A 16,975-nucleotide genomic window follows, 5' to 3' on the forward strand; every position below is an offset into this window, starting at 1 on the left:
GGCTGGAGGAGAGGAGACTCCAGGCCGGGATGTCCTCTGGTAGGCTGTGCTTGGTGAGGGTCCTTTTCAGATGCCCCTGCTCATGATGAGGGCAGGGGAGCTGCTGGCCTTTCCACCCTACAGGCTGGAGGGGCAAACTGGCCTTTGCATTCTGGGTAGCCCTTTCCATCTTGCAAAGGGCTTGCTGCTGATAACTATAGATCCTCACAATGATGTGAGGGTGGGGGGCAGTCATGACTGTGTCACAGATGAAGATATTGAGGCTTACTAAGTCCCATTTCAGCTATTTCTTTGCAGAGATGGAATTTTAATTCAGACCATTCCAGCACAGCTGCTCCATGTCTCTCTTATTCTCTGGGGAGCAGATAACTGAGTGAAATGGGGAGGCTCAGACACAAGTGAAATTGCATAGATATTTGTCATCCTAGGGCAGGTGCTGTTCACTGAGCCACAGCAAGGTCAAGAAAATCAGATAAGCAGTTCCCACTACATCTGTGGCACAGTGGTGGGTTGAGGCTGGTCTTGCTGCTAAAAGGTGCCACTGCAGGCCATGCGCAGACTGCCCACCAGGTCCCTGGCACTGAGCTGCTCAGTGCCTCAGTGCTCCAGGCTGTCAGGCTCCTGACTCTAGGAGATGGGCAGGCATGGTGGGGTGCTGGGCAGCTCTTCCATGGCTTTGGGGTGATCTGTGTGTCTGCAGCTCTTGATGGCAGACAGAAAGAAAGGAGAGCTCAAGCACTGTACTGGGTGTTCTATACACCAGCAGGTTTGGGGAGCCCTGGCCTCAGTGCTCCCCCAAGGTACCTTTTTTTAAAAAAGATTTTATTTATTTATTCATGAGAGACAGAGAGAGAGAGAGACAGAGACAGAGACAGAGAGACAGAGTCAGAGACACAGGCAGAGGGAGAAGCAGGCTCCATGTAGGGAGCCTGATGTGGGACACAATCTCGGGTCTCCAGGATCATGCCCTGGGCTAAAGGCGGCGCTAAACCACTGAGCCACACGGACTGCCCCTCAAGGTACTTTCTAAGCCAGATTTCACCAACCCTTGAACTTTTTCCTTGATGGCAGAACCTAGAGGAACACTATCAGCATGATAGTGAAGTAAATGGAGGGGAGGGGTGTTCATTCTGCGTGTCACCCCATATGTCTCTATTTCCAACCTTCTCTCACCAAGCTTCCAGAGGAGCCCCAGGGAGGACTTCCTAAGACGAATGGGAAGTTAGGTATTTTCAGCAAACCTCTTGGCTCGGAGCACAGTGCAGCTCGCATGTTGTGGTTACTGAAGACGCCAGACACTTGTGGTTAGAAAGAGGAAGCCTCCTCCCTGTGCCCTGTGGTCTGAGCCTGGGTCCTCATAGAGTTTCTGAGGACCAAGGAGCCAGGCCTCTGTGCTGAGATCACGCTTCTTGGTCCCTAACAGGTGTGCAGGCACATCTGTGCTGCCAGAATGCAGAATCCTGCAGGGTGAAAGAACTATTTTACCCCACAGTGTGTCCTGTGGGAGAGCAGAATCCACAGGTGAGGTCTCAGAGAGCACTGACCCCCAGGCCTGTGGGACCTCAGCTGGGGAGCCTGTCTGTACTGCAGGGTGCTGATGCCTGGGAAGAAGCCAGCAGGTCCCAGGATGCAGGGGTGGGAGAGGAGTCCCAGTGAGGGGCTGAATGACCTGAGGAGCTGGGAGGAAAAGAAGAAAGGAAGGACACAGCTCTTGTGGGATGGCTTCTGGGGTTGGGAGAGAATGGAGACCCCCTGAGCTGAGGCAACAGCGGGCCCAGTGTCCATTTGGAGAAGGAGAATAGGCACTGGACATTTGCAGGGCCTCTCCCCACTCCAGACTCCACCTGCCAGCCAGGCAGATGGGCAGAGACCTCAGCTCTCCCATGGGGCCATGACAGAGTATCCAACCAAGGACTGGGGGTGGGCAGTATGGGGCAGAGGGCAAGGTGAGCCATGCAACAGGGCATCTCAGCCAGCCTCATTCTGAAGTCATACTGCAGATCCAAAGTGACTGGTCATGGGCCTCAGCAAATTGCTTTACTCCCTGAAGCTCTGTTTCTTCATCTAACGAGGGGAAAGAATGCCTAGCTTGCTGGACCATTGAGAAATCCAAGTGATATGATATCTAAGTAGGCTTCTTTCTCCAAGGCCACAGGTAACCAGCTGCTGTGTGCATCAGAATCAACAGGTCCTTCTTCCTGGACTCCTGAGGTCACTGCCTATGAACAGCCATGAGCTAGTATGGGCCTCTGTGCTGTGATCCATCCCTGACTACACACAGCAAATTGAGTAGCCAGAAGTAGATGTGGGAGGAAGAAATTGAGCCTGTGAGCTCAAACCTCTTGGCTCAAAATCTGGAGAGAATTCCTGAGAGTGAAGAAGGGGCCATGTGCATTTTTGTTGCTGGCAGTGCAGGCAGGCAAAGGGAAGTCAGCATGTGGTAAGGCCTGGGCCTGGACAGCTGCTCCAGGGAAGTGGCTTTCCTGTGGCTCCAAGGAGCTAGAGTGGGTTGACAGTGTCTGTGGTTTTGATGCCAGGGTAAGTGATGAGAGGACAGCCATTCTAAAGTAAAAGTGCCTTGAGTGTGGACACTATCTTGGGAAAGGTGAGTCCAGGACCTTGTAATAAAAAGGGAAGGGAGTTGGGACCAAAGAAGACTCTGCAGGACTGGGTGATTCTCAGATGGAGGGCTAGGTGTCCAGCTGGCAGTGGTAACTGACCAGGAAGAAATGGAGCAGCTTCTCTGAGGACAGTGGGGTCTCCATTCAGCATACCTGTGACCTGTGCAGTCACAGGAGAATGGAACTCTTCAGGTCCCCTTCCCCCACCACCCCCATAGATGGCTGGCAGAGGGCCCTGGAGTTTCACCTAGAATGAACAGGCCAGACAGACTAACAGGGACTCAACATGCCATCTAATGGGGTCTTTGGCAGGGGGAGAGTGACAGGTCTGACTGTCTGGCTTGTATCTGGCTGGTCCTGGCTTCAGACCTGGTACTATAGGAGGTAAACCAGGGCCAGAGGAATTCAGTCTCACCCAACTCAGAAAGTCTTAGGGACAAAGTCTAGTCTGTGGCTCTGGCACCTAAGGAAGCCACTATTGGGGAGTCATAGAGGAGAGAGTAAGGCCTCCAGGAAGATCTCAGGGCTCTGTACATCAGACAGCAAAGTCAGGTCTTAGGAACTGCGAGATGTCTCTTCTCTGTAGGCCAGTACACTGGGCGAATGCTGTGTCTATCATCTGTTTGCCATGAAACGTTGAATTCTCATGTCCATTCTGTACACTGGATGCTATCAACAGTGGATTACCCATAACAGGCCCTCAATAAATATAGTATATGAACATGGCCAAAAAGATGATTATCTCATTTTACAGATGGAAACTAAGGTAGCTACCATGCTAGTAACTGGTGGCTCTGCATTTAGAATCCATATCTGTGGATGGCCAAGCCCAAGTTCCTCCCACTGTTCCCCTGATCATATCATGTGTAAAGCCCTGGACTGGGAGACACCTGACCTTGCTTTTAGCCCTGGTTCAACCTCTTGATATAAAGTATGAAGGGCCAACATGGAGTGGAGTGGAAGGATATGGTAAAGCCTAACAGATGGCATTTGTGGCAGCTCTTGGGGGGTGAGGTGAATGGAGAGGGGAAGAGATGGGCAAGGCATTTAGATGTAGGGAACTGAGAGAGCAAGACCCCTGAGGTGGGGAATGCATGTGTAGAAGGAGGAGGTTAGAGCCTAGAGTTAGAGGTAGCAGGTGCAATGGTCAGATGCTGGAGAGGGATGCACAGGCAGGGAAACATGCAATTCCCCAGTCTCATCTCACAGAAGGGCCAGTTTTCTAGTTTTACTCATTGCTTTCAACTCTTTATTACATATATGGTTTTAAGGCTTTTGAATATTTCATCAATGTGTTAGCTGGTCACTTTTCATTTGATCTTTATATCAGCATTTTTAGAAAGGTTTCTTTGTTTCTGTCCCAGATCCCTGCTGTTGCTGGGACAGGGAGAGGGATCTCTCTGCTGAAGCAAGGACAGAGCAGAGGCCTGAGGCCCAGCCTGGGATGCTCATATTGATGGAGGTTAAGGAGCTGGGCAGGGAGATGAGGAGGTTATGGAGCAGGGAAGAGGGAACTAGGGGACACTGGAAAACAGAGCAAGAGGGAGAAAATGGAGCAGAAAAGAAGAGAGAAATGGGGGACATTGGGTGGTGATGGGAACTAGGGGGACAGGAAGGAAGAAAAGGAGAAACAGGAGCCAGAATGTAGGGAAGAGAGGACAGAGAGGGAAGACTAGGGGATAGAGATTGAAGCTTACAGGGAAATGTTTATTTTTCATTAATATATTATTACTGAGGAGGTATTCTAGAGTATTCGCTTCATAGGGAGATTAATAAGATTAACATACCCTGAATATACTTGAGAAGTATATATAGTTGTAAGACTTGTCTACACTCACTGAATACATTTAAGGACAATATACTAAACACTTCTGTATTGTCCCTAGCTTTCCTAAAAGTGCTGTCTTGGAATGAAAATGGATCAAGTAATATTTCCCAGAGACCTTCAGATCTGTAAAAGTTGTCCCATTTGATGTGAACTGCTTTCAACTGACAGAAGTTAGGAGACAAATCAATTTGCCCAGACTTGGGCCAGTCTCTGGGCTGTGTGGGTTCATGGTATGGGCTTTCCCAAGCAGGCAGTAGGGAAGCCACTGAGGGTGTGACCGTTCACAGGAGAATCTCACCTTTGAAGGGCTTCAATTCCCAGTCCTGACCCGAATCAGTATGTGGAACTCTGATGAGAATAACTAGGAATCTGTAACTCAATTTATGGAGAAGAAATCAGTTCTATCATTTGATCGAATTGTGCCCAGAGGAATGTGCATGTTGACCTGCCAAAGACCTAGGGATGACTGGACAGGCTGCCTGGTAACAGCCTTTATTGTTGTGACTGTGACTGTTGTTGACCATAATGATTAGAACCCTTTCCCAAGTAAGAGGGGATGGCCAGTTCTTCTCAGCAAATATTTCCTCTTCTAATGTTTCTTTTTCACCTTTACCCAACAGGAACAGACTGTCCTTAAAGAGACAGCAGCTAGAGAATGAGGAAGTAGCTCTGGGCTGTGCAAGACAAAGTGTGGAGTAGCTTTGCATCAACAGGAACTTTCTCAAAAGTGGATTTTTTTTCAGAGTCTTTAGGAACTAACCAATTCCCCTGCAGCCCAGCGGCTCTCCTACCTCAATGGAAATGTGACATGCAAACCTCTCCTGAAATTTGCTTCTGGAACTTTGACTGAGATGTTTTGTCACAGTGTCATTTGAATGAATTCTCAAGGTGGGGAAATAATGAACAGAACAGTGCTTTTACCCCTCCTCTAATGATCCTGTTATTGTCACACTACAGTGTCTCCTCCTGGTAGAGGCCACATGTGGGGTGCCCTGTCCTATACAGCATGAGCACACAGATGTGTGTGTGTGTGTGTGTGTGTGCGTGCGCGCGCATGTGTGTGTATATAAAGGAAAATGGGGCCCATTGCAGTCCCCTTATTAAGGGGAAATAATCTGTATCCTATCCTCCTCCCTGAAATGTTGAGGGAACCATGAATGAATGTAATTAAATGAAAGTCCTACAGAAATGGCAGAAGGTGTCATCTTCCCAAATGGATGTCTTATTGGCCCTCCTGCACCACGGTCCTCTGGGCCAGTTCCCTAATGGGCACACCAAACAACAGACCATTGTTTTTATACTTAACACCTCACTCTTCCTAAAGGGAGCTTGGACCAGGCTAATGTCCTGAACTTGGTTAAGTGCCAAGTCCTCTAATAACAAGATTTTGAAGCTCCTGGGGATGAATCAAGCCCACTTTGAGTTTGAATTTGGGAAAAGCAGTAGACTATTATTTACTTATTGCAGCCTCTACAGACTTAAAACCCAATTCATGAATTTTATCCAAGAAATATTCAGTTGAACCATATGAAATTCCCAGTCTTGCTTATCAAAAATTGTCAACTATGAGCAATTTTGACATATGGTTCAACCTAACAATCAACTAGGGGGTGAAAAGACCACTTTGTAAAGTCTGAATCTTTTTGGTCCAGTTCAGGAGCTGGGGGGCGATGGAAGTGTGTTGGGCATGCAGTGTGTTGAGACTGTCACAATAATCATACAATGAACATTTCCTATGCACTTGGCAGTGGACTGGGCAAGTCATTAAAAGCTCAGTAAGGATCATGACCTGCCATGCTCACAGAGAAAGCCACAGGGCTGGAATTCATGCCCAGATCAGCATCAGGAGTTCACTTCTAAATGGGGCCACCTGTACGTGGCACCACAGAGTAGAGGTACAGTAAATACTGGCTCTTTTTTGCTCTCTGGATTCCCACAGCTCCAGGATATCTAGTAAGAAGGGGAGAGGAGAAGCCCTCCTTCCTCTTCTTGATCCACTGTGCCCTCATGTCTGGGGTGGAAATGTTCCCTAGTGTATACCCTGCTGGGAGACAGACAATCTCCAGGTTTTGCAAAAGGCTTCTTGCTTGAGTTCTCTTGCTCTTCCCTCTAAATTCCTTTGGGGACCTGTCCTGGGAATGTGCGCTATACAGGTGTGAAGACATCTGCTAACTTCACTCTGGGCCAGTAGCTGGGCTTAGGCTCAACCAGATTCCTGGACCAGCCTGAAATCATCCTTTCCATTTTACATTTGAGGGAACGGAGTCCCAGTGAGGGGACAGAGTGTGCTAGCAGTCAGGCCCAGATTCAACCCAGAGCTCTGAACTCCCAGACTTGTGCTTTCTTTCTCCCCACAGCTTGAGGCTGCTTCGAGGTGCCATCTGTGCTTCACAGTAGGGCAAGGACCTGCACGCCCCCAAACCCCCACCCCACGACCCACATGTGGAAGGAGCCCTACAAAATGGGGCACGAGTAGCGCTGCCCACAGCACTTGCCCAACGAGGAACCTTTCAGAGCCTTCGGGTCCCAGCTGTGAAACGGTGAGCGGACCTCGCGCCTTCTCCTGCTCCCGGGGCAGAAGCGCGGCGCCCTGCAGGTCTCACCCTGCAAGCCTCCCGCCCCTGCACTTGGGTCCCAGACGCCCCGACGGAGTCCTGCACACTCCCCTAGCCCAGTCCCTACCACCTCAACAGGTCCCGGGCGCCCCCCGCCCCGACTTGGTCTGGGTCGCCGCGACGGGACCCTGGGGGTGCCCAGCCCGGTCCTAGCCCCGCGCCCTCACCGCGCCGCGCTCAAAGTCGTTGTAGAAGGGCTTGTCCAGCAGGTGCTTCTCGCTGCAGCCGGCGGAGCCCACGAGGCTGAGGTAGATGTAGTCGTCGGTGCCAGCGAACCACTGGCTGCCGGTGGCCACGGTGACCGTGTAGGAGGGCATGGCGGAGGGCTGCGAGCTCCACGAGCCTCGGCACGGCGGGTTCGCGCGTGTACGCAGGTCGCGGGGACCAGGGTCGCAGCCTCCCGCCCCGCCCCCAGCCCCAGCCCCGCCCCCGCCCCAGTCCGCCCCGCCCCCCAGTCCGCCCCGCCCCCCGCCCGCCCCGACGCTCAGGCTGCTCGCGACCCGCGGCGGGCACGCGAGGGCTCGCGCAGCTCTGCCTGTCGCGGCTTTCACTTGGTGTCTGTTTTAGGCGTCTCGGGGCTGGGACCACCCAAGCTGCCATCCCCTTCCCCGTGCATCCGTTCATTCACTCGCTCAGTTCCCTTTTCACTGTTCCCGCTCTGCACCCTTCCTTTCTGCCTCTGCTTGCCTCAGCGCCCGGCTCCGGGGAGGCGTAGGGTTGGGTTCCCGGGGACCTCCAGAAAGCGAGGCGCAGTCCCTACACTCACCAAGTTCCCAGTGTGACTGGGGGTCGCCCCATGCCATGGTTTCTTAGACCAGCGGTGCTCTGGGAGTTTACAGGGAAAAGGGAGACTCACCTGGGGGTTCCGGGAAGACGACTCCCTGGAGGAAGCCACACCAGAGCTGACACGGACAGTGGTCTCTGGAAGCCAGGGACTTCGGTCAGCTCTGGCTTCATCCAAAGGCTTGGCTGGATGTCACTCTCGGCAGGGTGCGCGTGGGCACCGGAGGCGGTCAGATGCCAGCCGCTCTCAGGACAAGAGATCCTCCGGGGAGAGCAGGGAGCAGGGCAGCCAGAGGGAGGCCGCGCCAGCAAAACACGCCTCTGAACACTTAGGTGTTGTCTGGAGAGGCCCGCGGGCTTGGGGAGGTGGGGGGCGGGGTGGCTGAAGAAACCTGGGGGCGGGGCGACGGATACGGTGGGGAAGGACTTAGGCTTGCTTGGTGATGGCTCCTGGGGGGGGGGGGCGGGACCACTGACTGGAAGTTCTGGGAAAGAAGATGTGGTGGACGCCACAGCAAAAATGTTCCAGGAATTAGGACCGGCACCTGGGGAGCGCGCTGCCTGGCGGAGTCATGGGTCAGCTTTCTAATTTTCAGGCTGAAACCTGAAAGAGATGTTAGTAGAAGATGTTGCTCCCTAGAAGGAAGCTTCCATGGGTGGTCAGCTTTCCCGCTGCTGTGACACGGTTTTATAAGTCTTCTGTATTGCCCTGCGCCCCCCACACTTCATTCCCACTTACTAGGCTCAGGCTCACAGCCCTTCCCCTCCCCAGCGCCAACTGAAGAACTGGTGGTACACGTTCAGCAATGAGCTGAACTAAGTTAAAATAGAAGTTCATTCCATGTGTGTTTGGGAGGTGGGTGTGTCAAGTCCCCTGCCTTCTTGTACACTCACTGTTGGGGAGGAGCAAAGAGGCAGGCCTGAGGCAGGCTCCCTATTTCTGGGAACCCGGGCTCCACCTGGTGGCAAATCCTGCTTCCTTCTCTGCCTGGCAGGACCAACCACTGAGCAGAGTGGGTACCTACCTGCCAGTCCACTTTCCACAAGTGGGAGATAAGGGCAGATTTCAGTGGGACTAGCCTTATTCATGGAAAGACAGGCACTGAAGGGATTCTCTGGGAGTCAAGACATGAAAGAATGGGCACAGCTGAGATGCACAGGTGAAGCTAACACAAAATTGGGACCCAACCCCTGCCAGGCCAAGAGACAGGCTTCAGGAACCCCTGCGGGTGGTGTGAAGTATGGCTATGGAGTTGCACTTCACATCTAGGAATGAAATGACTATTGTTTTTCTTTAAAAAGTACATACTTTTTTGGATAAAAGTAATAAATTATTGTAGAAATTAAAGAAAAGTTTGATATAGAAACAAAATTCGTGGATAGAAAAGTAGTAAATATTTATTATTAGACATTTTTACACCATCAGGACCACACCATAGTGTGTAATTTGTCAGATTTGCATTTTCCTTAGTATTATAACATGCGTTTTCCTACATAATTTTACCTTCAAAATTTTTGACAACTGCATAATATTCAGTTATATGGGTATACCACTATTTCTTTTCATTAGTTCACTATTATTGGGCATTTAGCTTGCTTTCTCTCATTTATTGCTATAGTACATATGTGGTGCTTAAAACATTTTAAAAAGTTTTTCTAAGTCTTCTGAACCAGGAACATGGGACATCTTTCGATTCATTTAGATCTTCTCTAATTTATTTCAATAATGTTTTGTAGTTTTCAGTGCATTTTTTGTTATTAAATTTATTCCTGAATATTTTACCTTTTTTTTGAAGGAAAGCTATTTATTTATTTTTATGCCTCCTTCTCCCCAGCTTTATTAGGGTATAACTGACAAATAAAATCGTATATATTTAATGTGCACAATGTGAGGTTTTGAAAAATGGATACACTGTGACATGATTACTCCAATCATCCATCATCTTACATGATTTCCTTTTTTTATTTTTCTTTCTTTCTTTTTTTTTTTTTGGTGTGTGATGAGAACACTTAAGATCTATTAGCAAATTTCAACTATACAGTATAATGTTATGGACTACAGTCACCATGCTGTACATTAGATATCCAGAACTTATTTATCTTATAACTGGAAGTTTGTACCCCTTGACCAACATCTCTACATCCCTGATCCTAGTGACCACTGCTCTACTCTTTGGTTCTGAGTTCAACTTTTTAAGATTCTACATGTGAGATCATATAGTATTTGCTTTCTTAGCATGATGTCTTCCTGGGTCATCCATGTTGCATCCATGTTGCAAATGCAACAACATTTTATGGATGCATAGTATTCCATTGTATATAGATGCACATTTTCCTCATACATTAATCCATCGATGGGCACTTAGGTCGTTTCCATATCTTAGCCATTGTGAATAATGCTGCAATAAACATGGGAATGCAGATACCTCTTTGAGACCCTCGTTTCATTTCCTTTGGATCTATACCCAAAAGTGGGATTGCTGGATCATATGGTAGTTCTGTTTTTATGAGGAAACCCCATACTGTTTTCCATAGTTACTGCACCAATTTACATTCGCATCAACAGTGCACAAAGGTTCCCTTTTCTTCACACTGTAGCCAACACTTGTTACCTCTTGCCTTTCTGATAATAGCCATCCTGACAGCGTGAGGTTGTTATCTCATTGTAGTTTTGATTTGCATTTATCTGATTAATAATGTTGAGTACCTTTTCATGCACCTGGTGGCCATTTGTATGCCTTTGAAAATATGTTTATTCAAGTCACTTGCCCAGTTTTGATTCGGTTTTTTGTTTCTTTGCAATTCAGTTGTAGGAGTTCCTTATATATTTTGGAGATTAAATTCTTATTAGATGTATGGTTTGCAAATATTTTCTCCCATTGAATGGTTGTTTTTTTTTTCATTTTGTTCATTGCTTCCTTTGCTATGCAGAAGAGTTTCAGTTTGATGTAGTCTCATTTATTTATTTTTGCTTTTACTTCCCTGTGCTTTTGGTGTCATATCCAAATATAATTGCCAAGGCCAATGTCAAAGAGCTTTTTCCCTATGTTTTCTTGTAGGAGTGTTACCATTTCAGGCTTTATGTTTAAGCCTTTAATCCATCTTGAGGTGATTTTATATATGGTGTAAGATAAGGGCTCAGTTGCATTCTTTTGCTTGTGAATATCCAGTTTTCCCAACATCATTTATTGAAGAGCCTATTCTTTCCCCATCGTATACCCTTGGCACACTTGTTATAGTTTAGTTGACCATATTTATGGGTTTCTTTTTTTTTAAGATTTTTTTAAATTTTTTTTATTTACTTATAATAGTCACAGAGAGAGAGAGAGAGTGAGGCAGAGACACAGGCAGAGGAAGAAGCAGGCTCCATGCACCGGGAGCCCGATGTGGGATTCGATCCCGGGTCTCCAGGATCGCACCCTGGGCCAAAGACAGGTGCCAAACCGCTGCGCCACCCAGGAATCCCTATTTATGGGTTTCTTTCTAGACTCTATTCTGTTCAATTGGTCTATGCATCTGTTGCTGTCCTTTGATTATTTTTTATTGACTTGACTCACCAATACAGTGAAGCCTGTTTCCTCTGTAGTGCAGGAGGTTCTTCTGTCACTCCTCAGAATGCCACCTTGGGCACATGCATTCCCCCAGCGGGCATGACAAGGTTTTTATTTTATTTTATTTTATTTTTTATTTTTTAAAGATTTTATTCATTTATTCATGAGAGACAGAGAGAGAGAGAGAGACAGAGAGAGAGAAGGAGAGAGAGAAGCAGGCTCCATGCAGGGAGCCCGACCTGGGACTCGATCCTGGGTCCCCAGAATCAGCCCCTGGGCCAAAGGCGGTGTTAAATCACTGAGCCACCCGGGCTGCCCCATGACAAGGTTTTTAGCTGTTCTCTCTTTGCTTCTTTCTCTGTCTGCTTTTCTGACTCTTTTGGTACCACATCCTACTATTAGTCTTCACTAATTGCTAGCTGATTGCTGTTGTTTTTGACAATGCCCTGGGATATAAATTGCTTTATAGTCAGATCCAAATAAATTTGGACCTTTTTTTTTATAAATTAATTTTTATTGGTGTTCAATTTACCAACATACAGAATAACACCCAGTGCTTATCCCGTCAAGTGTCCCCCTCCGTGCCCGTCACCCATTCACCCCCACACCCCGCCCTCCTCCCCTTCCACCACCCCTAGTTCATTTCCCAGAGTTAGAAGTCTTTATGTTCTGTGTCCCTTTCTGATATCTCCCACACATTTCTTCTCCCTTCCCTTATATTCCCCTTCACTATTATTCATATTCCAAATTTGGACCTTTTATAGCAGTAGTTTTTGAAAACTGTCTTTGAAGTTTGTTTTAGCCTAGGAACGTTTTTTTGGCAGTTTCCTTTCTTGGTTTCTATTGCATACCTCCAGTTGGTTTATAGCTTGGATTGTTGCTCTCATTAAGCGCCTTTCTCTTCTTAATTGCTTCCCACCAAAATCTCCACTGTTTTTGATAGCACCCTTAGGTTGAACCTCCCCATGCTCTCTTCCAAATAAAGTCAGTCCTCTTAGGGGGACCTATGGAGCTCTTTTCTTACGGCCTGCCTCTTTCTCTGGGCAGGTCCACCATGCCACTGCTCTGGAGGTGGGTTGGAAACAGTGACATACTTGTTTCAGATGACTTTCCTTTATGAGTGGGGTAATGAATGGAGCAATAGTCCCCAATAGTTTTTCTGCTTCTCATGGCTTGGAAACTTCTCTTTTGGCATGGCATTCCCACATTATGGGTGACCTGGGGTGAGGGCATTCATACCAAAGTATTCTTGGCTTGCTGTGCCTCATGCTGTGTTTCAACTACTATGCTCTTTCTTGAACTCTACTTCTTATCTCCTTGAAGTCTTGGCATGTTTCCTTCCCTTGTCTGGAGTACTCTTATCTTCTTTCTCTGTCTCCTGATTTCGTCCTCCGAGAAACTACACCAGTGTTGCTTCTTCCATGGAGCCTTCCTTGGCAGAGTTAGTTGCGCTTCTTCTGAGCTCCTACAACTTTTGCTCATACTTATATTTTTGCACATTGCCCCTCTGTCCCATGAGCACTTGCTCTTTCTCTTATTTCCCCCAACATATTCTGGAGTACATGAGGACAGGGACTGTCTCCTGCATGATGTCAGGCACAGAGAAGCTGTAAGTAGATCCTAGGTAGGTCGAGTTACTGGAGAGATAGGAAAGTCTGGTTTTTGTGGCAGGCAAAGCAGACAGGGACCCTGAGCCTAAGCTCAAGAGAGCAGCTCTGACTTCCCTTCTAGCTGGTCTCATGATTCCCAAACTCATGGAGTGGAACTTGTGGCATGTCTACAGGAAGCCCTTTTGAGCCATGGCATTTGTAACTGCAGCAAGGCAAGGGTGCCCCTCCAGCAGGACAACATGGTCCTGGTGCCCTGGATGGCCAGGGAAATGACTGGTGACAGATCCTTTTGAGTAGTCATTTTCCTCTGGAGGGTGTTTTGTAGACCCACACCTTTTTTTCCTCATTAAACATTTTAAATGGAAGTACAGCTGACATACAGTATGATATTAGCTTCAGGTATACAATATAGTGATTTGATATTTATATACATTATGAAATGCTCACTACCATAAGTACAGTTACAATTTGTCACCGGGACCACATCTTATTTTGGTGACCTCCAAACATAGCTAATCAGAATTAAGCACTGATTATCACTGAGCACTTAAAAGAAATGTTCATTCACCAGGCATTAAGAAAAGGAAAGAAAAAAAAATTGCCCCAAATCCTATCTTCCCACCCTGCCTTTGGACAGATGACCTCACTGTCCTTGAGCACTTCCCCTCAGGTGGATGTCACCTGCTCCTCCCAGCCCCATTGTTTGTTTGTTTGCCATTTGTCCTTTCCCAGGAAGAATAAGACTAAGTTGTAAAGAGTGCACTTTGTAAGGATCTTGCTGAAAGAATAATGATGAAAGCCTGTTGCACCTTCAGTCTATGGCCAGAGCTCAGACATTTTTGAATGAATACCTCACCTCTCTTCACTTTCTCCCACTTTGTGCATTTCAGAACAAGACCAGGCTTTTGCTGGTCCATCCCTCTCCCATCCCACAAGGCTGGTATATAAGAAGGAGGTCAGGGCACTCCATATTACCTTACCTTGTTTTATACTCTCCTAAGGCCCAGAAAGTTTTACCATCTGCAGTCCAATTCAACTTTTTACTTAGGAAGACAAAGCTAATGAACATTCTTCTATTTGGTACTTTACCACTGAGTACAGAGGTACTTTTCTTTTTTAAGATTTTATCCATTTATTCATGAGAGAGAGAGAGAGAGAGAGAGAGAGAGAGAGAGAGAGAGGCAAGACACAGGCAGAGGGAGAAGCAGGCTCTTTGCAGGGAGCCCGACGTGGGACTCGATCCCAGGTCTCCAGGATCAGGCCCACTGTGCTTTACGTGATAGCTTTGAGAGATGCAGAAGAGGTGTTAGTGGTTACTCTCAGCTGACAGTTGGGAAAGAGAAGCTCAGAACGGTGAAGTGACTTACCTGGTAAGTCTGTTTCTTAACGTGGCCACGGTGGCTCTTGTTTACCTTCTCACCTGTCCAGGACTGGAGACTGGTGGGATTCACACCAGATGCCAGATCCCTGAGGCAAAGCTTAACAGTTCCCCTTGGGAGAGGAAGAAGGAAGCCTCATGTAGGAGGAAAAGGAGGGGCATATCATTTTCCTCACCCAGCTTTAAGAACAAGCACTTTACATCTTTGGTATTGGAAGGGCCCTATAGAGCTGGGCTGGTGGCAAAGTTAAGCTGTTCCAGAGTGAGTTTGGGGGAATAGGCATGATTCGGGTGACTCATCATCCTGGCTTTCATCTCAACAGTATGCCCCAAAGTGGTGGTAGCAAAAGGGACAGAGTATGGTGCATGCATTTAGGATGTAGTGGGCCACAGGGTTTCTTCCCTAAGCCAGATTCCTCTTGGAGGTGTCAGAAGTGTCTTTGAGGCATCCTGCCCTTTGAGAAGAAGCTGACTCTATCACCAACCACTCAGTGCTCAGCACTGGGATTTGCACTTAGGAGATACATTTTCCTCTCCCCACAGAACTTGGTAACCACAATTTTCCTTTATATCTTTGTAACTTTGTTTACTGTAGATACCTCACATAAGTGGAATCATAGAATATTTGTCCTTTTGTGACTGGTGTATTTCACTTTGCATAGTGTAAAGTCCATCCATGTTGTAATAGGTGCCAGAATTTTCTTTCCTTTTTAAAACCGAATAATATTGCATTGTATGTATACATCAAATGTTTATCCATTAATCTATTAATGGACAGTTGGGATGCTTTCATCTTTTGGCTCCTGTGAATAATACTGCTGTGAACATGTGTGTGCAAATGTCTGTTTGAATGCCTGCTTTGATTCTTTTAAGTGTATACTCAGAAGTAGAATTGCTGAATGATATAATAATTCTATGTTAAATTTTTGAGGGACTGCTGATTCATAGTTTTAGGTATAAAATGTTAGGCCTTAAAATTACCAAGTAAAAATACTAAATATTTTTAATACACTACAGAAAAGAAAGCTTTTCTTAGCAAGGCAGAAAAGCCAAAATGCACAACAGGAAACACTTACTGATTTGACTACATAAAACATTCAAAATTTATGCACCCACAGACACTCATATAGATACACACAGTAAACAAAAGTTATTTGTAATGTGTGGTGGATGAAGAAGTAATTTCTTAATATATCAAGAACCCATGCAAATAACTGAGAAAAAGAATGACCATATACATTTAATATATATGAAAATCTGTTCAACCTCTTTAATTAAAGTAACAAAATATAGAACAAGAATGTATTTCTCACTTAGCAAAGATGAAATACCAAAATAGTATGGGGATAGTTGTGAAAATATTTCCTTGGTTGGCAATTTAGGCAATATCAATCAAAATCCCTTGTCATAGTAATTTCAGTGCTAGTCAGTTATCTTATATTACTGTGTTTATTGTTTATTCTGTCCTGTAACCATAAATTCTGCAGTTGCTTAGTGTGGGGTCCCTATTTAAATGGGTTTGATGCTTACCACCAGTAATTTCTTTTTAAACCACAGCTTCTCCATTCTGAGTCCTTTAATTAATCTCTCAAAGGACTAAGTTTGCTGTCAGTGACATACAACAAACTTTACCAATTTGAAGTGTACAATATGAAAAGTTTGGACACACGTGAAATCACCATGATAAATAAAATTAAGAAATATTCATCACTCTGAAGAATTTCCTCATGCTTTCTTGTAATCACTACCCATGCCTTCCCCAGGCAACCACTGATCCACTTAGTGTCCCAACAGATTGGTATATGTTTTATAGAATTTTTACATAAGTAGAATCCTATAGTATGTACCTTTTTTTTGTCTGGATTTTTTTCTTCACTCAGTATGGTTACTTTGAGATTCATCTATGTTACTGTATTGTATTAGTTTTTCATTTAAAAAAATTGTTGATAACTGGTCAATTATATAAATATGTTGCTATTAGTTTATCCATTCACCTGTTGATGAACAATTCGATTTTTTTCCCACTTGGTTATTGAAATAAAGCTGTATCAACATTTACATACACATCTTTATAAGAACATACATTTTTTTTTCTCTTGGCTAAATAAATACCCAGGAGTAGAAGGGCTGGATAAGATGGGTAAGTGGCTGTTTAAGAAACCAACAAGCTAGTGGTGGGGCAAGATGGCAGAGTAGTAGGGTCCTCAGCTTACCGGGTCCCACCAACTTACTTGGATAACTTTCAAACCATTCTGAAAACCGATGAATTCGACCTCAGATTTAAAGAGAGAACAGCTGGAACACTACAGAAAGAAAGGTTTTTGCTTCTAACAAAGTAGGAAGGCGGAAAAATAAAAAAGATCAAGGTGGGGCGTTACGAGGAGCCAGGCTAAGGTCAAGGGGCGAGAGCCTCCAGGACAGGAAAGCCCAGCACCAGAGCAGCAGTAACTTTAAAAAATTCACACTGGATTCTTCCCTGCTGGAAAGGTGCTTAGCAGGGAAATTGGGCAGAACTGCAGGAGGAGCAGGGAAGCCTCCAGATTCCTGGGGTCACTAAAAGAGGAGGTGCGCCCCAGGGTAAAGTGCACC

The 16,975-nt window shown here is 46.3% G+C and overlaps 1 protein-coding gene across 3 annotated transcripts in view; it reads right to left on the bottom strand.

The window, feature by feature from the left end:
• Positions 1 to 8,028, bottom strand: part of ALOX5 (arachidonate 5-lipoxygenase) — a 77,721-nt gene extending 69,693 nt beyond the window's left edge. For 2 of the 3 annotated variants that reach the window (XM_055345014.1, XM_055345013.1), the window contains exon 1: positions 7,232 to 7,439. In XM_055345014.1, coding sequence (XP_055200989.1) covers positions 7,232 to 7,381 — 150 coding nt within the window. In that variant the 5' untranslated portion in view covers positions 7,382 to 7,439. Of the gene's footprint in view, positions 1 to 7,231; positions 7,440 to 7,920 lie in introns of those variants that run through there. The other variant, XM_055345015.1, reaches the window with a different exon arrangement.
• Between the last annotated feature and the right edge of the window lie 8,947 nt (positions 8,029 to 16,975).

The sequence above is a fragment of the Nyctereutes procyonoides genome, unplaced genomic scaffold, assembly GCF_905146905.1.
Source record: "Nyctereutes procyonoides isolate TBG_1078 unplaced genomic scaffold, NYPRO_anot_genome, whole genome shotgun sequence".
NCBI lineage: Eukaryota > Metazoa > Chordata > Mammalia > Carnivora > Canidae > Nyctereutes > Nyctereutes procyonoides.